This window comes from Peromyscus maniculatus, chromosome 3 (genome assembly GCF_049852395.1).
Source record: "Peromyscus maniculatus bairdii isolate BWxNUB_F1_BW_parent chromosome 3, HU_Pman_BW_mat_3.1, whole genome shotgun sequence".
Taxonomy (NCBI): Eukaryota; Metazoa; Chordata; class Mammalia; order Rodentia; family Cricetidae; genus Peromyscus; species Peromyscus maniculatus.
In genome coordinates, this window is record NC_134854.1 from 119,638,359 (window position 1) to 119,663,024 (window position 24,666).

General features: G+C 43.4%; 1 protein-coding gene across 8 annotated transcripts in view; it reads right to left on the reverse strand.

Moving 5' to 3' along the window:
* Nucleotides 1-272: 272 nt before the first annotated feature.
* The window catches only part of Frmd4b (FERM domain containing 4B), a 338,430-nt gene continuing 314,036 nt past the window's right edge, over nucleotides 273-24,666 (reverse strand). For 3 of the 8 annotated variants that reach the window (XM_076567441.1, XM_076567440.1, XM_076567442.1), the window contains 13 exons: nucleotides 23,705-23,781; nucleotides 22,188-22,326; nucleotides 21,621-21,762; nucleotides 20,247-20,380; nucleotides 20,038-20,157; nucleotides 18,693-18,921; nucleotides 15,683-15,739; nucleotides 13,761-13,908; nucleotides 11,793-11,912; nucleotides 9,357-10,168; nucleotides 6,141-6,273; nucleotides 3,012-3,103; nucleotides 2,281-2,601 (listed from right to left, as the gene is read on the reverse strand). In XM_076567441.1, the coding sequence (XP_076423556.1) occupies nucleotides 2,411-2,601; nucleotides 3,012-3,103; nucleotides 6,141-6,273; nucleotides 9,357-10,168; nucleotides 11,793-11,912; nucleotides 13,761-13,908; nucleotides 15,683-15,739; nucleotides 18,693-18,921; nucleotides 20,038-20,157; nucleotides 20,247-20,380; nucleotides 21,621-21,762; nucleotides 22,188-22,326; nucleotides 23,705-23,781 (2,394 nt within the window). In that variant the 3' untranslated portion in view covers nucleotides 2,281-2,410. Of the gene's footprint in view, nucleotides 1,883-2,279; nucleotides 2,602-3,011; nucleotides 3,104-6,140; nucleotides 6,274-9,356; nucleotides 10,169-11,792; nucleotides 11,913-13,760; nucleotides 13,909-15,682; nucleotides 15,740-18,692; nucleotides 18,922-20,037; nucleotides 20,158-20,246; nucleotides 20,381-21,620; nucleotides 21,763-22,187; nucleotides 22,327-23,704; nucleotides 23,782-24,666 lie in introns of those variants that run through there. The other 5 variants (XM_006972576.2, XM_006972575.4, XM_076567443.1 and 2 more) reach the window with 3 other exon arrangements.

Genomic DNA, 24,666 nt, shown 5'->3' on the forward strand with positions numbered 1-24,666 from the left:
CAGAAAGAAAGAAAGAAAGAAAGAAAGAAAGAAAGAAAGAAAGAAAGAAAGAAAAACAAGATCCAACCACAGTCAATTCCACTAAGACACAATGAAGATAGGATCCCTATTTTCAGGTGTATGGATATAAAAAAAAAAACCATGTATCTTGGAATCTACAAAACATTGTAATAGTAAATAAATTTGTATCTTGTCTGATTTCCTTCTTGAATGGGGCACCTCAAACTGTGTCTTGTGCACCCTAAACATAAATGCAAGCACTCGAAAACATGTTCAGTAGCACACTTTCAGTTTATTGACCTACGTAAAAAAATAATAGGTCTCAAAAAGTCAAAACAGTGAAAGTATATGCAAAAGGCTGTTTCCGATTCCAGAAGACTATACAAATATGCAAAAAGAAATAAGTTATTATTTTTTCCAACTTGTGTCATTTTTTTTTTCCAAAAAATTTTCCCCAAACTTCTAATGATACAAATGACTAAGGACCAGTTTAACAAATCATTTTTATGTATATATTACATGCTTTGGAATACAAGTAGAAAAATGTTCCAGAAAAGCTGTTTTTGAGAAATGTCTCTATTCACAATATGGACAAGAAACTCGTAGAAAAGGAGGGGAGAGGAAGCACCTTTTGTGGGATTCCGAAGCCGAATAAAGAGACAGAGATCAAGGCTGCCCTATAAGCACGCAAAATCCTGCAAACAGCCAATGAGGAGCTCCTCCAGACGGGGTAGGAGGTAGTTGAAGTCCCTTGATTCACTCTCCTGCAGCTTGGAGGAAATCCTTTCATGCCCATCTTGTCTGGTCACTGGGTGACTCGAATTTACTTCTGGCGTTCAGAGTGTAGGTTTAACTCTCTACTGTTCACCACTTTAAGGCACACGATTCATCTATGATGATACGAGTTGGCTTTGTCCTCTGGGTCCTTTCTGTCATCATCTCGAAACCCTTTCTCAGATTCGTGGTTCCACAAACTTTCCACCTCAAGCCTACCATTTCAAAGGACAGGCAAGGTGGAGAGTCCGAGAAGTCAGTGGCGGGAAGCACAATAGGGATTGGTGATATGTACCTTAAGAACGTTCTCCAAGCAGAGGTGGCCAGTTAATTCCTCTGGTTGTCTACCATCAAGTTATGGTACAGGATGCTACAGCAATCAGAATGACTAGAATCCGTATTATGGTGCTCATGGAAAACATCACTTTGTAATATCTTAAAACATTTACATTCATTCAGAACTTCATGAAAATCTAACTTCTCTTCAAGTAAGTTTTCAATACTGTCTAAATTGTCGTCTGTTTTGTAGAAACAGGGTGTTTTCTGTCAGCTCATGAGTTCAAACCTTGTAACGGTGAGCCACAGCTCAGGAGCTTCCGGGTCCCCTCTCTCAGCATTCTGAACTGTGCTCTGCAATATCCCATCCTCCTTTCCAATGGGACAAACTCCCTGAACATGTCCCCAGTTTCAAGGCTTGCCTTTGATGATTGTTGTTCCCTTCAGAAGAGCTCGCTGTGCGTCAAGGCTTCATGTCAACTCTCTTGACAAGAATCCCACAATGGGATCAGACTTAGTGATGGGTCGGTGCCTAGAGTTTGAAAGGCAAGTCCTCACCCAGGGCTTTGTGGGGCTTAGTGTGTGATTCACTGAAGTCTTCTCTTCTCCCTTGGAGGCCTTTAGTTTCTAAATCCTTCTAGAAAAGGAACACACTCTGCAAGGCACACTAGTGTGAGAACGCGCAGTGCTTGGTCAGGAGTCCAGCTGCATTCAGACTAATGTTCCAGGCTTGGAGTCTTCGTGCCAAAAGAGTCTCTGCTCGCTGCTCTCCAGGTTGTCTTCCAGCTGGCTTCCATCTGTACCGTCCAGCGGAGTGGTCTCTGCGTACTGTCTGGTAAAAGGGAACCAGGAAAGTTACCACATGAATCTATTTTGCTCCCTCAACACAAGCAGTCCAACAGGTTAGAAGGAAGCACTGTTAAGAAAAAATTTCCAGAACCTAGGACAGGAGGCAAAGAGTGTATATTGTTTTCCCAGCACAGTAGAGCATTGTCTAACAGGCACGTGAAAGGTTGCTGATCTCTCAGGAGAGTTCTACCTTTGTTTACCTTTCATTTACTCTTGATTAGGGCCCAGAAGGTATTAAGTTATATGTTAACTTAAAGGCATTTGTTGGGAAGAAATACCAATGTGTCCTTTGCAGCAGAAAATACTATGGGTTATAGTTTATTGTCCCACTTAACACTGACTGGTTCGGTGTGTAACTTCACAGTCTTATCCCAGAACTCATTCTCTTCTGTTGTTTTGAATTCCCTTTGAAGCAGCACAGCTCATTTCCTTATTAATAATAGGAAAAAAGTGAATCTTTGGACACGTGCTTGCTTCTTAATTTTGTTAACAAAAATCACATTTCAACTCTTTAAAGAGGCACAATTTGACAACTTTTCAAAATTAAGAGAATAAATTTCATGTTGTTCTCAGAGGCAAGAAAAATACTTAAAGTTAGCAGGGATACCTTGGGATAGACATCATATCCTGAGGGTTTATGGGCCAAATATAAATTGCCAGTGACCCAGGAAATGACATCATATAGGCAGTTTGGTCTGAACGCTGCCAGAAAAAAAAAAAAAAGAAAAGAAAAGAAAAGAAAAAGAAACAGACATATTTGGATGATGTATTCATACAAGCACAGCCTATGCTACAAACGGTTCAGTTAAGCAAACTGCATTCTTTAACAGTAGGTTAACAGAGGTTAGAGAGTTAGTAGACTTTTGTTTTCAATTCCAAACTCTTTTAGTAAAGCCAGGTCAAAAAAACAAAACAACAACAACAAAAAACCTTTGGAAGGAGAGCTTGGGAACTAGATACTATGTCAATTCAGGTTTTTTTTTTTTTTTTTTTTTTAGTGTTTTCAGGAAATGTCAAAGCAAAGTCAGATTTCACAACCTCACACGGCAGCCAGAGAGGGCGAAAATCCTGCTGTACCTGTACCGAAGCAGCAGGCAGAGTACCATACTTACTCCCACTGGCTACACTGAGCAAGACAGAGCTTAACACTGATCTCACTCCCGGAGTCACAGCCATCCTCTGCGACAGAGGGCCTCGATTGTGCCTAGTGATGGGAAGGTTAGACAGGAAGAGGAAAGGCAGAGGGAAACAGGAAGTGAAAGAAAACAAGTTCATCTGAACACCGCAGCAGGAAAACACAACCCTGCCTTTCTGAGACACCCCTAGCGCAAGAGACTTCCGCCTGTCCACTCTGGGGAGTCCACCAATGCCAAGTTTACCAAACCATACTAGGGAAAAGCTGCCAATAAAAACTCCTAGCTTTCTATAAATAACAGACAGCTTATTAAAAAAATAAACCCACCCATATGTTGCTGAGCATTTTAAGACTTTAGTGTGGACAATCTAGAGTTTTCCTTCTGCATCATAAAGTTTATTGTGTTTCTTACTTTTGTTAGCATAACTAATGTATTAATTGTACCAAATAGGGTTCATTATAACATTTTCACATGTGTATGTATTCTGTCTCTGATCTTAAAATAATCATGCTTTTTGTTGGTTGGTTTGCTTTGCTTTTTGAGACAGGGCCTTACTTTATAGCCTAGACTGACCTTAAAATCATTATGTAGCCCAGGCTGCCCACAAGTTTGCAGCAACCCTCCTGCCTCCACCTCCAAGAGCATGAACCACCATGGCAGCTTTAAAAACCTCTTTCCAAAAAAAATGCATCATGCAATCTTAAGGTAAATTTCTGAAGTTTTATGAATGATTATTGTTGTATTTGGCTTGTTAGTAAGTTAAATTAAAATGATCAGATTATATCATAGTTTTTAAAATCCTACATAAGACAGGTATGTACTTCTGTAATCCCTGGGGCTTCAATGTTGCCCATTCTTCTGAAAAGCAGGAACTTGAAGACCATACTTTTTAGTTTTAAGTATTAACCCTACTTTGGGGATGAATCCTGAGGAGGTGGTCTGACTTGCAGATAAATAGATCCCACAGGATACATTAAAATCACTACTAATAAAAAGGGTCATAAAGTTGTTCAACAACTATGGAGCTTTTAGATAAAGCATCATGTATTTAATAATTAGTTATATATGGAAGGTTTAAAATGTTTAACTATAGCCACATAAAAGGTGGTGTACACCTTTAATCCCAGCACTTGGGAGGCAGAGATAGGTGGATCTCTGAGTTCAAGACCAGCCTGGTCTACATGGTAAGTTCCAGGACAGCCAGGGCGACACAGAGAAACCTTGTCTTGAAAAATCAAAACAAACAAACAACAAAAAGTTTAACAACATAGGATTGAATTTTTAAGATATATTTTTTAAATGAGGTGTATAATTTCATATACAATATAAGATGCAAAACTGTATTTACTGCATCGTTATGATCATGTTCAATGGACTGAGGGTTGTGGAGAAATGTGTCAAATGTTAGTAACACTGTCTCTGGTTGGCGGGATCATGGCTCCATTGTTATCTCTTCTAGTCCTTTGTTACTTTCTATGTGTTCTCCACAAGGAGTGCCTGTGAGCGTACACATCCACCCACACCACAATGGAGCTTTAAATAACTTCCAATTTCCTGTACACTATGTCCCCTCTGACCCCAGCCTTCTCTCCTCAGCCATCTTGGTCTGACTGAAATACATAGGCAGACTTGGTAAAAATAGATTTTCTTCTCCGAATGTTTAAAATCCAGTTCCTGGATTCAATGAAAGCAGTGTTAATGATACGAGAAACGTCTGACTCAGCAGAGAGGAGAGTACTGTTCAAACACGAAAAGTATTTGCAAATCTATTAGCCAAAGGGATGAGAACTGTGTTGAAAGGGTTCAGCTCAAACTTGGGGCCGCACATTTTGGTTCCTGCTGCAAACTCATTTTAAAGCATTATTTATCCAAGTCTCAGCCCTCTAACATCCTGTGAAGTACAGTTTCACCAAGTCTATTTTGAGCACGCCCTTTGTTGAGTTGAGACAATTGGCTTAATATTTCAAGCCAAGAAAAACTCTGGTGGAATGCGGGGAAGAAAAACAAGGATTGGGAGACCAAATACTTCCAATTAGCCCGGAACACCGACTGGCTCTGCAGGGAGCTGCTAACCCTCCCAGTTCGCTAGCACAGACACCGTCCAAGCTGTGGTCCTTCTAAGTCTCCTTCACCGGAAGCGGCAATGGGATTTAAACATCAAGATCAAATTTTCAACAACACCCAAAAAGAACCCAGAAAATGCTTGTCTTCTCGGCTTTGTAGGTGTGGACTGTTGGGGTAAGAGGAAGGAATGAAGCTAATTCCTCCTCTGCAGAAGAATTGGAAACCATGTAATTCTAAGTCTGTGATTTTGGGGGGAGGGCACTTGTTAAGTTTTATTCTAATCTGTTTGATGCATTTTAATAGACCTGAGATGATGCGATAATCATTTGCCCCACCCACCTGCCTATCTTCTGTGCCAGGGGAGTTTCACAGTCATTTGGGGGAGAGGCTAGGGAGTTTTTAGAGTCCCACTCTACCGCATTGTGCTGCCCATTCCCTTTACTGTTTACAAAGAACTGCTTTAAAGGGCAAATAGAACAGCTGGTTGTGTCCACTGTGTCTTAGCAAACACAAAAAGACAGCAAGTGGTGAAATCTAACTGACCAACTGTTGGCTGGACTTTGCTACAAAGAGCTTAACTGGGGGAGAGGTATTTTTCCTGCAGTTTTTCTCTTTTCCAGAGAAGACTTAAGTGGACATTATCCACAATATAGTTTTAAATACACCCTTAAAATGGAAGGGGGGAAAAAAAAGCCCATCTGTGGCCTGAGACTTTAATGCCTACAGCTGTAAAGACAGGGCTGAATTTGGATGAGCTAGATGGAGCTCCGAAAACTCGAAAAGTCTGGTTGTAGTTTTGGCTTTCCTGGCCACGTGCTGTTTGTCAAAGCCATTTAGCTTTGTCCGCAGACTGAGCACAGACACAGCTCACATGGGGAATAGTGCTCATTATTTACTGAATGAGGTGGCAGTTGGGTTTGGCCTGTAGGCTCGTGTTGACCAAATCCCATGTTACATATCTTCACACTGGGACTTTAGTGTAGGGGCCAGGTATCCTTAGAAGAGGAGCAAGCTCCTAGAGTCTGGTCAGTACTTCCTCACCTGCTTGGAGAGGGTAAAGGATTGTAGATGCTGCCATAGTAGCTGGTGTAGGGAGAATGCACTGGATTTTCGTATTCAGATAGCCCCACGGTTAACTGGGTCCTCCAGTTCCCAGAAGCATTTGTAGAAGACACTAGAAATAAGAATGGGAAGAGAGAGCACATTAGTTGAAATACTTCAAGCGAAATCTGCTCAGGTTGTTTCACAGTCAAGTGTGTGTAGAATAGAGAGGTGAAAGGCCCAGGTTTGGTTCTGTATTTGCCGGTGCTGGGGACCAGTCCAGGCCTTGCCCCTGTTCTACCACCAAAATAGACCCCTATTTGTGCCAGAATTTGCAGTCAATTCAATTGGTTGGCTTAGTGGCTCGGGCAAATAAAAAATTATCCTTTTCAAGGTTCAGTTTCCTTGTGTGTAGAGAGGATAATGACACATATATTCTGTGGTTACACCACCAAGACTAAAGGTAATTATGAACATCTTTAACCTAGTGTAGAATAAGGACTCACAACATGATAAATATTATTATTAACAGTAGTCCAAAGGAAGGACAAAACATTTTCAATTACACACGTTTTTAAGTAGCCCAGGGGAAAAAAAGGGAGAGGATTCTCATGAAGGGAGAGAATCTTGACACTGGGGCTTCAGCTGTCAGACCAAAGGGTACTTGAGAAGATGCAGAGGTCTGTAGAGGAAAAACATCCAGCCGGTGACTTGTTGAGGCCTGACTGCCAAAGGCAACACTGGCCACTGGCAAGACAGGACATTCACTGTTGTTGAATCAAAAGCAATGGGGTTGGGGAGAGAACCCAGCCGAAGGAGGAAGAGACTACTTTTGCAAAAGGGTGGAACCAGGAGCGGACAAGGGCATCATTTTGAAGCAGGGCCTGATTGAAGGCTCATCACTGGCTTCTGCCGTCCTCTCTGTAAAACCAGTCCTGCTGCACGCCTTGGCTACTCAAGTGGCTCTCTGGCCCTGTGCATAAGTCCAAGTCTCACACAGACAGCCCTGGGAATGGTTCTTCCTGTTCTCCATGTTCTGTTCCTGGCTGCTGACCTCTTCCCACACCCACAAGCCAGTTGCAATCACCACAGGCCAGACACACTTCAAAATGCATCTGTGGCCATAATGCCACATCATTTTGACTAACAGATGCAGGGTCCTCACGGTGGGTTTCCAAGACTGAGCACTAAGCAAAGGTTCTGAGGCCTTAGGGTTATACTGTTGGAGCTGGGAGAGAAGCCCTACTTTCTTATCTGCCGGGATTGGCAGAGTCATACAAACTCTCCAAACCAGGTCACCTTAATCGTAAAATGAGAATAATAACAAACCCAACCACAGCACCCACCCTACAGCGCTGCCGCCGCTCCTATTACAAGGGAGAGCACCCTGGCACGGACAGCTGCCAAGGAGAGGCGGCTGCCGTCACTACTGAAACTGAGTCACCATGAGGCCTTCAGGTGGTGCAAAATCTGACTAACCAGAAACAGGAAATGCAGCTGTCCGTGTGAATGATGCGCGCCTGTAGAAATATATCTCTAAAGCTATAAAGCGGGGCAGGCACGAAGAACATTCCAGAAGGGATTTCAGGGAGCCTTGGTTTCATCCATTTAATTCTTTGTTAAAGGATGCTCTCAGCCAGGTGTGGTAGGGCAGGCATGGGAGGAGGCCCTCTGAGTTTGACGTCAGCCCAGGATGCACTGTAAGATCCTATCTTAAACTGCCAAGGGGAGTTTAGGTGGTGAAGGAGGAATGCTCTTGGTGGTAGAGTCAGCAGAGCTGATACCAGGTCGGAACCAGGAAGTATTAACTTTGTTTTCACCCTTGCCCTAGATACAAAGCCAACAGCCAAGACAGGGTTTTGGATCACACCTGCTTTTCCCTGGGTGTTCCCCTACCTAGCCCTGGGCACCAAAAGCCATCCACAAGCATTTCCAGACCCCTTGTTTGCTTTTATTCTTATGCCCAGGTGTGATCTGTGAAAGCTTTTCATGCTTCCCCCTGAACTTTAAGAGCAAGACAAGGCATCCTCTAGGTCAAAGCTATAAACCACGAGAGATAACGACAGGAGCCTCTTTCAGGTGTTAGATGTGGTCATAGGTGGGATAGTCCTAGCAGAAGTCCAAAGTCCTAGAAATAGGAACAAAACGGAACCCAAATACAAGTCTCCATGGCAATGTCCTTTGTCAGCAAACTTAAGAATCTTAAAGGTACAGTTTACCCTAACTGTTCCATAGGCTTGGAAATCCCCACGTATGTTTAAGGGAAGCAGCAAAACTCAGGACCCAGGTTTTCCTGAGTCCATTCATTTCTTCAAATCCGAAGCTTACTTAATTTTCATCCGTTCCTTCAGCTGCTGTCTAGACCCTGAACTCATGGAGGCCAGGCATTGCTCCAGTACTGAGCTCTCACTGTGGCAGGCAGAGCTCTCCTCAGCTCCTACTTCTCTACTTAGAACAGGTTAGGGTGTGCAGCAGGTGCTCTGCAAATGAGAGCAGAGGGAGTGGCCAAACCCCGTAGAAAGGTTAGGAAGGGAATAGTTTTGATGATCAAACATTATCTACAAAAATTCCTGGGGTCTTTGGTAATGATGATGGACATGGAATCAGATTTTTAAGCGCTCCAGGCAAGTACCCAGGCCCTCAAATTCCTTCAGTTAGCAATTCAGTAGATTATAGTACATACTGAGATAAGATAAAGAAAGTATGTAGAAAAATTCTTAACAAATACCAGCGTCTATCGGAATTACTGTAAACCGTATGCAGGCAGGTACATGAATATTCAATCTTTGAATTGATCACATCTTGGAGGCCAGTGGGAAGGATGCATGGTCCTTAATGTCTTCCGCTCAGCTCATGTGTTTCTTTACTCTTTCAAAATGTCAAACTCCAAATGGCGAGAGACTACATCGAAGAGATGTGGTTATCCACCAATACCCAGACAACACAAAGATGTGAAAGCACCAACCTGGGACGGCACAGACCAGGTTCTCAGCATCTGTTTCCTAGACTTAACATCTACAAATGGCTTCATCAGACTCTTACGCTCTGTGAAAGCTGCAGAGCACTGTCCAAGTTGGCAGTCCGTACTATGGGTCTACTGAATGGCTACCACTCTTAATGACCTTGGGGGACCAATTTCATGACCCTGCGCAGGAGTGGTTCGGGAGTATGACACATGGCGGCCCCAGGGGTGATGTGCTTCCCCAGACATCTTACCTGAAGAGTAGGAAGACGCTCGGCTGCTCGGAGAACAGGGCACCTGCAACCCAGGAAATCCCAGGCACCTCTGGGATCCCCTGTCCGAGTCAAAGCTAGTCTGTGGGCTGTGCCCCTGATCCTTTTGCCCAGAAGCTCTCTGGTACCAGCCACGCAGGTGCTCAGCAACTAAGGCCTTGTGGATGTTTTTGGTGATGTGCTCAGATTTCACGGCAGCCTTCCTTGGCAGCCGAAGAGTTGCGTAAGGGTTGTGGGGCACGCGGTCTACCTCGTCTTCGTGGAAAGACCTGCTGTAGTCCCTCTGGCGGTCGTATCCATAGTGAGCGGAGGATCGGTAGGAAGGATTGACACTGTACTGTCCCTCGGTGTCATTCTCATAGACATAGCCACCACTGTAATACAGGTCACACTCGGCATATGGTGCATATCCGGAGATATAGTAACCGGAAGGAGGTGGGTCCTGACCCTTTGAGTAGACACCGTTCCTCAAAGTATCCTTTTGTGCTAGGTTGGGCATGCTTCCTGAATTGGAAGTAGAAACGTTCTGTTTCTTGGACCTCCTCCTACCCCGGGCGCGGGTGTCCAGAGTCTGGGTGGTGTAGTAAGGGCCAGAAACGGGGGTCACACAGTAATACTCGGAGCTTGACTGGCTGGTGTAGGAAGACCCATCATCGAGGATCTCAGTGCTGCTGCTTCTTTGGGACTTGGAAAGGGTGAAAAATGGCTTGTCACTGTCCATCTCAGAGAGCAAGTGGGACTGGGACTCCAGGCTTCCACTCCGCTGGCGGCAGTGCTGAGATGAAGAGTCAGGTCTGAAGGAAGAGAAGGGAAGATGAGTGCCGTAGAAGGGCCCAAAGAAGAGAACGGAACACTAGGCTGAGGGCTGCAGGGGATGGCTCCAGTGTAGAGTGCTCACTATGTGAGCATGGAAACTTGAGTTCAATACTGCAGAACCCACGTAAAGAAGACACACACAGTTCCTGTAATCTCAATACTAGGGAGGTGGTGACAGGCAGATCCCTGAAGCTTGAACTGGTGAGCCTAAGGTTTAATGGGAGACCTCATCATAAAAAAAAATAAGGTAGTGGGGCAGTGGTGGCACATGCCTTTAATTTCAGCACTTGGGAGGCAGAGCCAGGTGGATCTCTGTGAGTTCAAGGCCTGCCTGGTTTACAAAGTGAGTTCCAGGACAGCCGGGGCTATTACACAGAAAAACCCTGTCTCAGAAAAAAGGAGAGTGATTGAGGAAGGTACCCCAGGTTGACCTCTGGTCTCCATATACATGTACAGCCATGCGAATGAGCACCCACATACGTGCATACAGAGGAACACATGCAACACAGAGAAAGGAAAATGCTGAATGGATTCATCACTTCTAAATTCAACTGGACTTTGCAAGTTCCCAAATTTGACTACACAACAGAGTCTACCTGTTCATATCACACATAAGTTCTTACCATGATGTTTTGTAAGGGAGGAATCAGGTTCTATTATTGTGCAAGCCAAATCCTTCCTTGAAGCTATATGTGTGTGTGTGTGTGTGTGTGTGTGTGTGTGTGTGTGTGTGTGTGTGTGTATAAAGATATGCAGCCTGAATTAAAGCTGGAAGATGCCCTCCAACAGGTCTTTGGAGGCTCCTTTCCTCTCACATAGTGTTAGGTTACATAAGAAGAGAAGAAAGGCAAGGTGGAGTGGAGCCTGGGCCTAAATCAGAGATACCGGTGCTGAGCCATGGCATGGCTGGTATTCATCAGCTGTAAGAGTTAGGGCAAGATACTTAACTTCTCTCAGTTTTGCTTCTGTGTTTGTAAAATGAGATGACAATGGTACCTAATATCCACTTCATAAGCTTGCTGTTGACACTAACTAAGATAGCATGGGTAAAGAATTACAGGGCTGAGGATAGAGCTCAGTTGGTAGTGCTCGCCTAGCATGTACGAAGCCCTGGGTTTGGACCTTGGCACCACATAACCCAGGTGTACGACTGTAATCCAGTGCTGAGATGGTGGAAGCAGAAGGGTGAGAAATTCAAGGTCATTCTTGGCTACATAGTGAGTTCAGGGTCAACCTGGACTGTATGAAATGGTGTTGCTAAATATCTTTAAAAAATAAAAGAAGATAAAACACTTAGTACAGAACCCTGCTAATACTTCAAAACTCCACTGTGATGATTCTCATCCTTGCCAAGGAACGATGAATGGTAATATCCAGTTGGGGAAATTAAAGTACTAAAAATCCAATATGTACCTGGAGGAATCAAGTACACAGTGTTTACTCCCAAATTAGAAATTTTAAGTTAGCGGAAAATGAGCTAGAATGAGTCAGGGTCACCAAGAAGTAGAAAGTCACTTTAAAAGATTTAAAAACCCAGCAAAAGCAAGACAAGCACTCAAGCCAAGACTGAGGGAGCTGAAGCGGTAGAAAGGAGGCTCTTACTCCAGGTGGCTGCTGCTGTAGGCATTCCGAGTCAAGACAGGCGTGGTGGGCATGCTCCGTCCTCCTTGGGGCCGCCTCTCTAGGGTTTTGTATGGGCTGCTGTGGGTGGACAGCACTTCTCTGCAATGAAGAGGAATTGAAGAAATGAGGAGTCTCCGCCTGATACCCCTGGCAAACTTGTTACACATCGATATGAAACTTACTGGAAGGTAATGGAAAGAGAGCATGGAAGAAGGACAGAAGGAGGGTCTCTAGAGGTCAGCATCCTGAGGGGTCCTGGATGATTTTTAGCACATGTGGTCTGACTCTTTGGAGACATGCACACTGTCAGTAAGAGGATGTTCAATAGGATAGATTGAGAGTAACTGCAGTGCGGCTCAGCAAGCCCTTCTTTCATGTCTAGTAGTAAATAGTTAAGGTTTTGACACACAGTATAGAAGAGAATGGGCGTGGCTGTGTTCCAACAAAACTTAATGTAGTTTTCAGACATCACCAAGTATTATCACTTTTGACCTGTTCCCTCCAATTTCTTGAAAATAATTTCTTAAAGACTCAGCTCATGGTGGCTGAGTCGATGTCCCCCATGGGCTGTTATCCACTGGTACTCGACTAAAGTGTGTCATCTTTAAATCATGGTTTTCTACTTCCCAGAATGCTAAGAACACAACTGCCTAAGGGGAAGGCATAACACTGGTGCTGCAGCACATGATTAGCACATACAGATTCTGGGACCAGCTCCCCACTGCCCAGAAGGAAACTTCCCAAAGAACCATCTACTTCCTGTGAATGCAAGCAAAGTGCATTATAGCTCAGAAGTACAAAAGTTAAGATTTGGGTATCCATAAGGTGAGATCACACACACATTATAAATTTTTTTCATATGTTTTCCTAAGTGTGTATGTGTATATATATATATACACAAATACACATATATATACACACAAATACCTACTTTTTCTTAACAAAAAGAGATCTTACTTTGTATTTTCAATACTTACCTAAAAATTGAAGTTGCATATAAAATTTTCATATTACTTAATTTTTGTTATACTTTTTATTTTACTGTTAATTAATTCATTAATTTGTTTAGTTTTGGTTTTGAGGGCAGGATCTCTCTTGCTAGCTCAGGCTAGCCTTCAGGCTAGCCTCAAACTTGTAGTAATCCCTCTTCAGTCTCCTGATGCTATACTTAGAGGCATAAGTCACTATTCAGGACTCTACAATGTAATTTTAGTGAATTCACAATCATTCTACCATGTGGCTTTATGACAATTTATTTAAACAGTCCACGGATTGATAGTTTCTTTAGCACCAAAGCTATAAAATTAAACTATGGGATCCTAGGCCTGCCAGAATTTGACCTGAAAGTCTCCCAAAGATGCATGGGTTGAAAGCTTGGCTTGTAACTTGTGAGGTTACTAGAAAGTGATGGAAACTTGGCAAGGGTGTGACAAATGGGATGAAATTAGGCCATGGAGGGGGGCGGTGTCCCCTGGAAGGGGAAATTGGAATCAGTTACTTCCTGTCTCTTTGTGATTCAGTTACCCCAAGGTGAGTACTCTGTTTTTTTACCACATGCTCTCTACCATGGTGCTACCCTAACCACAGACCCAAAAGGAAGGGGTCAGGTGATCATGGCCTCAAACCTTTTGAAGTCACAAGCTTTTTTATAAGTTGCTTATTTCAAGCTAACATCATCCCCCAACCTTGATCATTAAAGTCCTTGCAACTAGATCTAAATCATATAGACTTTAATAGCAAGGAAAGAGCCAAGAGCTTTTTCAAAAACACTCTTAAGAACACTTCTGCTCACTTTCAACCACAAACCTCTGGGTTAGTATTCCTACCTCAGTTTCCTAATAGAACATCGTCTGGAAGCGCAAGTAATGAGCAAGGAAAATGGGTCACTATTTTAGAGATGACCCTTCTTCGTTTCAAGGCATCGACCTGAAGATGAGGACTGCTCACCTGGACTGCCTGGTGTCCATGAACTGGTCATTGATGGAGGATTTTCTGAAGTGGATTCGCTCAATACCGAGAGACTTGGGGGGTAGAATTCTTGGAGAATGAGGGACTGAACTTGGTCGCTGCCCAGCAAGAGTGAAGGAGTCATTGGCTAAAGGGAATCAAAAAGCAAATGAATAAAGATGAGCAAATTAGTAAATGAATAGCCTGTCAGTCTTTCACAAAGAAATTCGCAGATCAGATGAACAACAGTTCTTCTCAAGACTGTATTTGTAGGAATATGTAGTAGGGATGCATACATACATTTTGTAAAGTTGTTTTATGATTAGTATGTTAGAAAAAAAGAAATACTGAGATCTGAACCACTTCTTCTCAGTTCAGAGTGACCACTGTGAGTGAGTGTGAAAATCACTCAGGTACAACGGGCGACAGTGCCACTTTCAAAAATGTTTATTAGAGAAAATCTGCAATTTGCCAGGTGTGGTGGTGCACGCCTTTAAGCCCAGCACTTGAGAAGTAAAGGCAGGAGGATTTCTACCAGTTTGAGGCTAGCCTAGTCTATATAGTGAGTTCCAGACAAGCCAGAGTTAGATAGTGAGACCCTGTCTAAAAAGAAGGGAGTTAAAAAGAGGTTTTTGGCTCCCCTTTAAAGACCTTAGGCCTCTGAGACAGCAGGCTTATCCTATGGGGGATGGGCTACGTTGTTGCAGACATGGTATGTTCACCACCAACCTGTACACTTTCAAAAAACAAATGACAAGTGTGTCGGATTACAGCTCAAAGTAAGGCTCCTGGAGTTGTGAGATGTTACTTTATTGGCCACCAAGTTCAGAGAAGAAGCAGTGGGGGTGGGGTGGGGGGTGGCTGGTGCAGGGCAGTAGCTTTGGGATTCTTCAAATCACATCAGATAGACGGCCAATCAGCTGACTCCATATAAAGGATTACAACAAGTACTCAGTCCCTTGATATGAAACTCACTCCACCCAAAACACACTGAACTAATATCGGCCACTGTAACACACATTATTTACTTACAGGAAATGGCAAAAATGATGGAAAATCTAACTCATAAAATGTGCCTTTCTTCCTAAGTAAAATAAAATCAATTCCCACTTCTCCAGAAAGCAGCGATATGCAAAGTGTACACTCTAATTCCCTGGTTTGATGCTGGATTCCAGATATGTAAAACATCACCACTGGAAAGAGTTAGGGGAAGGACTGTGTGACTAACACAGTTCTGAGTCTTTAGTTTTTTACAAAGTTAAAAAAAAAAATCGGACAGATAGACTTACTCATGCTAAAGATTTCTGATTGGGTGGTCCTGTTTTAATATGCTGTGAAGATGACAATTATAGACCTCTCTCCTCAATCATTTGTATAAATAAAGTTAGTTTATTCTACCTTTTTTTTTGTTGTTGTTACTCTTCGTTACAGAATCTTATGGTTAGAACTCATTATGTAGCAAAGGAAAGCCTTGAACTCTGGTCTTGCCTCTACCTTCCTAGTACCTGGACAATAGGTATGCAGTATCATACCTGGATCATTTGGTCTTGGGGATCAAACCTAGAGCATCATGCATGTTAGGCATTCTACTGGCTAAGCTGCAACCTATACCCAAGTTTACATAAATTAAAAAATTTCCTTAGGGGCGGGAGACAAGGCTCAGCTGTTAAGAGCGCTTGCTGTTCTTACAGGTGACCCGAGTTCATTTCCTAGCACCCAAGTCAGAAAGTCTCAGAAAATGGCCTGTAACTCCAGCTCTTTGAGTAACCGCACACATGGTCTACACACACACACACACACACACACACACACACACACACACACACAAACACACACATGAATAAATAAAAATAAATGTTTTAAAAAATGGTCTTCACACTTCAGAGTACCTAATATTTTTAAATAAAAAGGAAGCCACTTACGATCATCATAGGTGGTGGTGTCGGACAAAGAACTACTTTCTGATGGAATTATGTCTTCTGTGAATAAAAATAGCCATCTTTAGTATAATTGTGCATTTATACAATTAGAATGAGTTCAGCGAAGCAATTTTCAATGGAGTGCATTTTATTTTCATTTAGATAAATGTAAGCAATTACAGTGCATTAAGAATAATTAGCTGTTGTCGGAATCACTTACGTTCTAGTGGAGGTAAAAACATCTGACCTATTGTGCAGATGTTATAATGGATTAGTCATTCCTTCGTATCCAGAGGAGACTGGTTTCTGGTCTCCCCAACAAATCTGAGGTTGTCCCAAATTCTCTTGGATACTGTGAATACTGTCTCTATTATTAATATGGTATGAATGTTGTATAAATAGTTGCTATATTGTAGTTTTATCAAATATGTACTTAGTACAAAGACAATTTCCCCCCAGATATTTTGACCTGAGGCTGGCTGTATCTATAGATGTGGAATCTGAGAATAGAAGGGCAGATTATATTTCTTTTTCCTTCTCCATCACTTTCTCTCTCTCCTCTCTTCTCTCTCTCTCTCTCTGGAGACACAGTCTTATATAGAAGCCCAGGCTCCTCCTGAACTCTCTACATAACTAATGATACTTCTGTGTCCCAAGTGCTAGGATTACGAGCATACACCACAATGCCTGTTTTCATGTGGTACTGGGGACTGAACCTAATATTCATGTATGCTGGGCAGTACCGACTGAGCTCTATCACTTAGAATAGGACTAATATCCACAGAGTTTGGGTCTTAAACTGGTTTGCAATGTTTTTATACATTGAAAGGAAACTGCATTCCATATTTGTACTAGGGAGCTGCCTTGTGCATTGTAGAAACTATGTCTATTTACTGACCTGAAATAGCACTCTTACCCTCAATTTTCACAACCCCAAATGCCTTCAAATGTCATCAAATATTTCCAGGGTGGCGGTATGGAGGGCAAAATTGTCCCTACTTAAGAATTACTGAATTGGAAGACTTGAGTTCAAATATCATTTTTGTCATTTATCATTTTCAGGAGCTTGGGCAAGTTGCTTCATCTCAGTAAGGACCATTGGCTCTGCTCTGCAATGGGTATAATAACAGGACCTATTGCCTAGTGCTTCGGTGAGCCATTTGATTGACTAGTGATTCGAAGACCTTAGCCAGCTCCAGGCACACCACAGATGCTAGATAAATACCAACTACATGGGCTGGAGAGATGGCTTAGCAGTTAAGAGCACTGGCTGCTCTTCCAAGGGTCCTGAGTTCAATTCCCAGCCACTACATGGTGGCTCACAGTGGGATGTGATACCCTCTCCTGGCATAAAATTGTACATGCAGATAAAGCATTCATACATTAAATAAATACATAAATAAATCTTTAAAAAAAATACCAACTAGTTTTATTATTCATACTTGGCTGTCTGATTGGAAATGACAGCCATAGTGCTCTGAGCATTTCTGTTACCCATTTGGTAAAAAGAGATATCTCAGATATGTTGATATAATTTTTTTTTTTTTTGGCAAATCATTCCATATTCTGTGTCAACTGTTTTGGTGGAAGGTTCTAGCCAAATATAACACCTCCATGTAAGCTTTAAAGCCATTATGGAGAGCCTGTCTTCATTCAAACTCAAATGCTAATCTTTATCAGAGCCAGGTGGACTCTCTCTTAATTAGACTCATAGTGAAACTTGAAGGCGAGGTGCCAGTATAGTCAGCTGTTGGGTACACTTTAAAAAAACATCTATCCAATATATGCTCAACCAATGGCACCATCTGCTGCCCAAATGTCAGCCACCAAAAAGAACATTTGGGTCTAGCACAGCTTGAGGGTGAGTTGGCTGTGACAAATGGCCATGAACGTTAAGCACACTGTTAATCACCCATGTCTGGAGGCAAAGAATGTAACCACCATCTAACCAACTGGATTGCACATTTAAATCCTCCAGCTGTAGTGGACTAACATTTGTGTGCTAATGTCTGTATAGTCACTTCCCGAAAGTCATATCTCAGCTTTGTGAAACATGGGCTCTAAGCCTGGTCTATTCAAAACCCAGCTACCACAGCTTATCAAACAGAAAGTGTATAATTATTTCATATTCCAGTGAAGATGTAAGGTACGACCAGTTATGATTACAACATTCATCCAGTGAAGGAATGGCCTCAGTGTCTCAGGTGTTTATGTGTTAAAGTTGGGGAAAGGCTTGGGTTTAAAGAAATACTATCACATTTCAATAATAATTTTGTCTAAAAACCACATTAATATGTGTATAGTTAATTAGACTCTAAGTTAATGTAATAAAGACTTCTCCATTTTTTTCTCTGAATATGAACTTCATAGATATATGATGTCGAGAATCTTGGAAACAGAAGAGAATCAGCATGCTTGAAATTCTATGGCTGTTAGTATTTCAAAACAGTTCCCAATCAGTCATCCTGCGTGCAGGTTTATACAAAGTCAGGATTACCTTGTGGTTATAATCTTATCTCTCATCTTGTTGCATCCCATGTTATCATTTACCATTTACCATGTAAATACTCTCTTGGAATGGGATAATTATAAGACCTCTTCTCTATCTACACACACGAGAGATTGGGCCTCTAAGAAAATGCAGGGTCTGCCACATTCAAATCCTTCCCAGAAACTACTGTCTAGAGCTCAGCATTCTTAGCAGCGTGCATCAGGAAAGGTGTCTGGGGCAGTGACACGGGTCCAGGGAGAGGAGTCTGTTTTATCATGGGCAGCATCCCTGTGAGCCTTCATCCCGAAAGTCCAAGCCCTGTCTTACAGAACCGCAGCGATGAGCCTGCCAGCGAACCTCAAGTTCACACGCCTCTGACCCCGAAAACTCAACCATTTTTACCCTGGGGCAGTTGCTTTGCATGCTGTCCTTCTGCCTTCCACCAAGTGAACAAGGGAAGGCACGCTGCATCCCAGCAGGAGAACTGGGTACAGGGCTGGCTAACAGCTTCCCCCTACTAACCCGGTAGAGTAACTGCGGCTTTCTGGCTGGGTTTCTTTCCACACCGGATTCGGTATTCGTTTATGGCGTTTTCAATCTCCTGTAGCCTTTTCACGGCATCTGTGTAATCTTGCTTCCGCTTTTTCTTCACGGTTTTACAGAGGTCTGGCTCACCGGCAAGTTTCTTTGCAGCTTCAACCAGCTTTTGCTGTATCAGGAAATTGCTCTCCAATTCTTGCAAAGCCGGATCCTGCATTTAGACAATGACACTGCTTTATTTTTTACAGACGCACACAGTCGCTCTCTCACAGTATTTCTTGCTAACAGTGAAAGATCCTTGTATGTTCTTGACTAATACGCCAAGTTTTACTTTCAAGTTTTAATAACAAAGGCATCCTCAGACACCTTCCAAGAAGACATCTCTCACCCACCCTAGCTTCACCATCTCAGGGGTCAACCTCTTTTCCTTTTTAAGGAGGAAAATGACTTTGCATTCATTCACTTGGCTGGCTCAGGACCAGTTTTCAGAAAGAGATGCTAACCTGTGACTCACACATGCAGGATGTTACATTTACTCGGGGAGCTTTAGAGACGCGTCATTTGGCTTCCGACTGCTCTTTCTGGTTGTCCCTGGTTGCATGACTGAATATACTATTCACAAATAATCTTTTAATACTTTGGTTTTTCTGGGTTTATAAAAGGAAGAAACTACTTTCTAAAAGCGTGCTGAAGATTAAGAGACACACCGTGTGCTGCTTGGGCCAGAGCGGAGTGCACAGGCAGGCACTCAACAAAGGAGCAAAACTTGACTCTGTTATGAATGGAGGCTGAGATGGTTAAATCCCTGCAAGAACCATGGGGTGGGCCCTAAAGGCATAATTGCATGTGATATGCAATTGGGAAAGCACACACTCTGTTGGCCATCAAATCTTTTAACTTAATTATACCGAATGCTGTATATGTGTTATCTCATTTGAGCCTTACTACACCCTCCAGAGGGGAGTTCCACCACTGACTTTTCTGATGCACTGAAACTTTAGGCTGATGAAACCCTTGGATGAAGGCTACCTGGCTTTAAGTGAAAGGGTCTGAAGTTGAAATTCCATCTTAATTTCTGTGATACTATTTATAACTTACACACAGGGTCCCCTTAATGCTCTCTGTGACACGGGGGACAAAATAGCAAGAAATACAATCAGTTTTGCTCAGCGTGTGCCTGGAAGAAACAGTACAGTTGGGTCTACTCTATTTCCACGGCTTGGGGGGAAATCTGCAGCAGTGACTTGGGTCAGAAGGTGCAGAAGGAGGAAACTGAACAGATGGCTCTCCTGTCTGTGCACAGGATGGCTCCGCGCCTCGCTCCTACCTCCTCAGTAGGCAGTAAGTTGTCATCTAACTTGAACGCGGTCCCCACTCGCCTCCTGACCTGAGGGGGCTTCTCGCCGACGTTCAGTGGATACTCCTTTGGCATTCTGCCCGTGAGTTCCTGTAAAACAGGACAGGGTCAAGAGTTCATAACAGACCCAGGCTACAGGCCACCCAACCCATGTGCCCCGAGAGGCCAAGGCCACTCACGGCCTCGCGAAGACAGATCTTCTTCAGCTCCTCAACTTTCTTCAGGAGTTTTTCTTGCAACAGTTTCTCCTTCTTCTTGAGTTCCAGGATTTTCTCTCGCTTCTGCTCCTCCATGCCTTCGGAGTCCTGAGAACCTGGAGTGGGGGCAGGGCAGGGAGGTTCACACAGGCCCCGCTTCCTTCCTCGCTGAGGGACAAAGGGCTGCGGGGGCAAAGCTGCTCCCAAATGCTGGTTTTGTTTCTTTTCTCCTTGTTTCTGAACATAATGAAAGGAAACCGGGAAGCACTTCACATGCTTCTGGGCATCAGGAAGAGCCCAGTAAGAAAATGTCTTCTGCGCTTTGTGGCTCAGTCATGTTGGAAGACCCCATAGACTGCTTTACGGTTCAGGCACACACAAGGAGACATTTTTTTCTAAGAGTGAAGGGAGGATGATCCCTGAGCTGGTCCCACTCAATATTTCTTTAGGAGGTAAGCAAGCAAGGCAATGGACTGCTCCATGCAAAGGAACCCCCTCCCCCACCCCACCCCTGCTGCTTCAGACTCACAAGCTGAGAGGGACTTTGGTGAGGCAGGTTAACTTAGTGAAGTGACCCAGACTCAGTGACAAGAGACTCCAGAATTTCCACAAAGGAAAGACTGGGCTCAACCATTACAGTTTATGAACTTGCAGTTGTGTTCGTATAGGATTATACATTCTGCGGAGAATTGGTGGCATCAAAACCTAGCAGAGAGCAAACATCTTTCCAGACAGCCTTGGGTACTGAGTATCTTCGCATCTCGTGTTATTTACACAGCCTGACTCCCTACAATTTAACTTCATATTCTTTAAAAATAGTGAAAGGCTGGGGATGACAGTGTGTCAGGAGGCAGAAGCAGGCAGATCTCTGTGAGTTTGAGGCTAGCCAGTGCTATACAGTGAACCCTTATCTCAAAATAAATAAATAAAGTTTAAAATGTTATTTGAAGCTGTTGCAGACTGTAGCATTTTGCTAAAATTTTTTTTCCTCAACAAGATGCATTTGGAAATGATTTATAACAAACAGAAAAGAAAAAAAAAAAAAAACAAGAAGAGAGAGAAAAGGGAAAGAAATAAAAGGAGAGAAAAGAGCCAGGCAGTGGTGGTGCATGTCTTTGATCCCAGCACTCGGGAGACAGAGCCAGGGAGAACTCTGTGAGTTCGAGGCCAGCCTGGTCTACAGAGTGAGATCTAGGACAGGCACCAAAACTACACAGAGAAACCCTGTCTCCAAAAATAAAAACAAATAAATAAATAAATAGAAAAGAAAAAGAAAAAGAAAGATTGAGGGGGAGAGAGAGAGATAGAGATAGAGAGAGAGAAAAGATGGCTTATACTTTTTTGAACAGTAAATACCTGAGGATATCAGACTGCCATTGCTTGCCATGATAAACTGACTTTTTGCTTCCAGGGTCACCAGTTTGGAGACCCTCTGTGTTCCAGTCTCTGTTAAATCCATTGCGATATCGTCTAAACTTCTGGCTGAAGGAATTTTTGCCTATGAAGTAAATAACATTGAAATGAAATGAGCACAGTCACATTTTAAATCAATGCAATGATTAGGTCACTATGTAATCAAAAATGTCAACACAGGGCAATTTAAACCTTTCAAATGGCACTTTAGAAATAACAGAAAACTTTATTTTTGTACATGGGAGGTTTCAATAAATATGCTGGATTCAATCACTAACTTTAACATGTCACCAGCAATGTCTCCACTGTACGAGCATATGCATGCCAAACCTCACAGCTTTTAAATCAGCTTTATACATTGCCCATCTTTTAAATACACGAAAAAACAAGACAGTTGGTAGCAAAGCTTAAAACGTTTTCTTCTTACATGTTTTCTAGGAAGAGTCATTTTTAAAACAGAAAGGAGAAGGACTGGACTTTGTCCCCAAAGCAACACCTTCGGTTACTCACTTTACTCTGCTTCCGGTCCAGGTAGAACTGATGCTGGCTGATGGCCATTACCCAGATGGACTTGATGAGAGAAGAATTTGCATACCAGGTTTGTACAAACAGGCCACTCTGTCCAAAGGTTCTTCTAGACACAGAAATCCTAAAATGTGAAGAAAATCATGAGTTATCCATGCCCGGGGCCAGCGGCGCACGGTGTGTACCTAGCAGGCAATGTCGTCACACCTCACTTTCCTTCTCTGTCCTTCCGCTACACACAGGGGCTGGGGTTCTGACGTCGTCCTTTTATAACAAATAACAAAACCAGGCAGCCCCAAGCAATCTCTGTCTAAACTCTCACACACTCAAAGCTGGATGAGGAGTTAGTCAAATGAGAAGCTGTAGAGAAGCATCTAGTTGGAAACCACAGAGAAGCGAGCGAGTAAGCAAGCGGCAGGAGATAAAAGCGGTCATTTACAGACAGTCGTAAGGCCTGCAGAAACGGCACCTGCCCGGGGCGAAGAAGGAGCACCTCCGGGCGAGGGAGACTCAACCTGCAAGATGAACTTGATGATACTGGCTGGAACGAGCAAGCCCCACAACGGTCCAGACTGCTGCTTGTGCACCAAGTAAAAAGAGGAAAGGCAGGCGAGGAAGAGAGAAAGACAACCACGGGGAGGAGGGAGCCGGATGGGGAAGGCAGAGGGCAGAGGGCAGAAGGGCATGGGGTGTGTGGGGGGGAGTGCGCTAATGTTCTTTGTAGGAACTGGTTAATCTCCTTGGTCATCTTTTTGTCACAGTGGTTTCCTCCATCCCTCTGACCTCTAAGCACTACCTGGGGTTTAAAGGGTAACTTCTGAAAGGTGCTTCTTCTTGCTCAGAGAACCTACATCCTGATCTCCATTCATGCGTATTTTTGACAACTGTGTTGTTTTCTTTCTTTCAGGACCCAGGAACACTCAAATAAAAATGAGCAAAGCACCAGAATAGGTAACTCTCCTAAGCTAAATGGCCAATAAACCCCTGCAAAGAGGCCCTGGCCATGGTTAGTCCTAAAGGAAATTTACTGTGCAAACACCCACGGCTAGTTCATACTACCAAAGTGGCTTTAAAACACACACCCCAGATCTTAGCACACCGACCATCTCCAGTGGTTGGCCCAGATCCATGGGCAGCATACACTGGACCCAGTAGGTTAAAAAAAAAAAAAAGCATATGAAATTGGGATCAAAACATACCGTATGTATGTATATGAAGTTCTAAAAAATTAATAAATACTCTATTTAAAAATCACACACACACACACACACACGAGTGCTAGAGAGAATGGACAGAAACGGGAACCCCGTAGTCCCTGGTAGGGATGTAAAGCAGCCTGCGCTTTGGAAGCGCCTGACAGTTGCCCGGAAGGTTAAGCACAGTTACTCTCTGACCTCAGAGATTCCACTAGGAGGTGAATTTCCAAGGGAAATAAACAGCAAATACCAAAAGCTACGCACACACATTCACAGCAGCCCATACAAAACAACTCCTCTCTTTACCTGCGTGGGTCGTGCACCTCCACAGCAAATTTCTTCTCACGGAAATACAAATTCTCCAGCTGCTTCCATTGAAATAACTAAAAGAAAGTAAGAAAACCATGTAGCTGTCATTACTCTTATCTTTCCCAAGTCTCTTAAGCAAATGATTGCAGGTTCCCCGAGGGACACCGACGAGGTCAAGCACAGACTGGTGATTTATCAACTTTTTTACAAATCAGCTATAACCCGAAACCATTTTATTCTTTCTTCTGACAGCAATGTTTACCTAGTAAATGCCACCTCCCCGGTAAATCTCCCTTGAACAACAAAACTGAGCACCCGCAGAACACACATTCAGTTTTTCCTCTGACTCAAGTGTGTGGCAGGAAACTTGCATCGATTACTGTAAGCACAGACCTTCGGCTTAAGGATGGAGACTTCAGACTTAAATGGAAAGCTCCTAGAGGGGATGTTTCTATACAAGTCAGAGATAACATTTCAAAGGCATGCAAAGCGAAAGTAAAAGAGATTTCCCAGGTTGAGGTGAGTCTCCGCGAAGCAGTTTCTCACCCAGCCCTAAATCCCCCTGAGTGACACAGGCTGAGTGCCAGGAATCCAGTCAGGGCTCCAGTGGGGGTGAGGGCTGATTCCGCAGCTTTCTTAAGTTAAGAGGCTCCAGGTGTGTTCAGAGTTCCCAACCTCCGCCTTTGTCCAGCTGTCTTTCTGACACTGGACTCAGGAGTGATTTGCCATTGGGATGGAGAAAGAAACTGTGATGGAAATGTGTCTTCAAAAACCAAATAATTTGATAAAACTGCATGTTGATAGGAGTGAGCGTGCCTGGCTGTATTTTCCAACCCCTTCGTTAAGTCTCCCACCGATGCAGGCTTTACAAGCTCTCATCTTGGACTGGGTGGTCCTCTCCTCCAGCCTCAACCCCTTCGGGTCTGCCTCCACAGTGACACGATGCTCAAAGTACACAA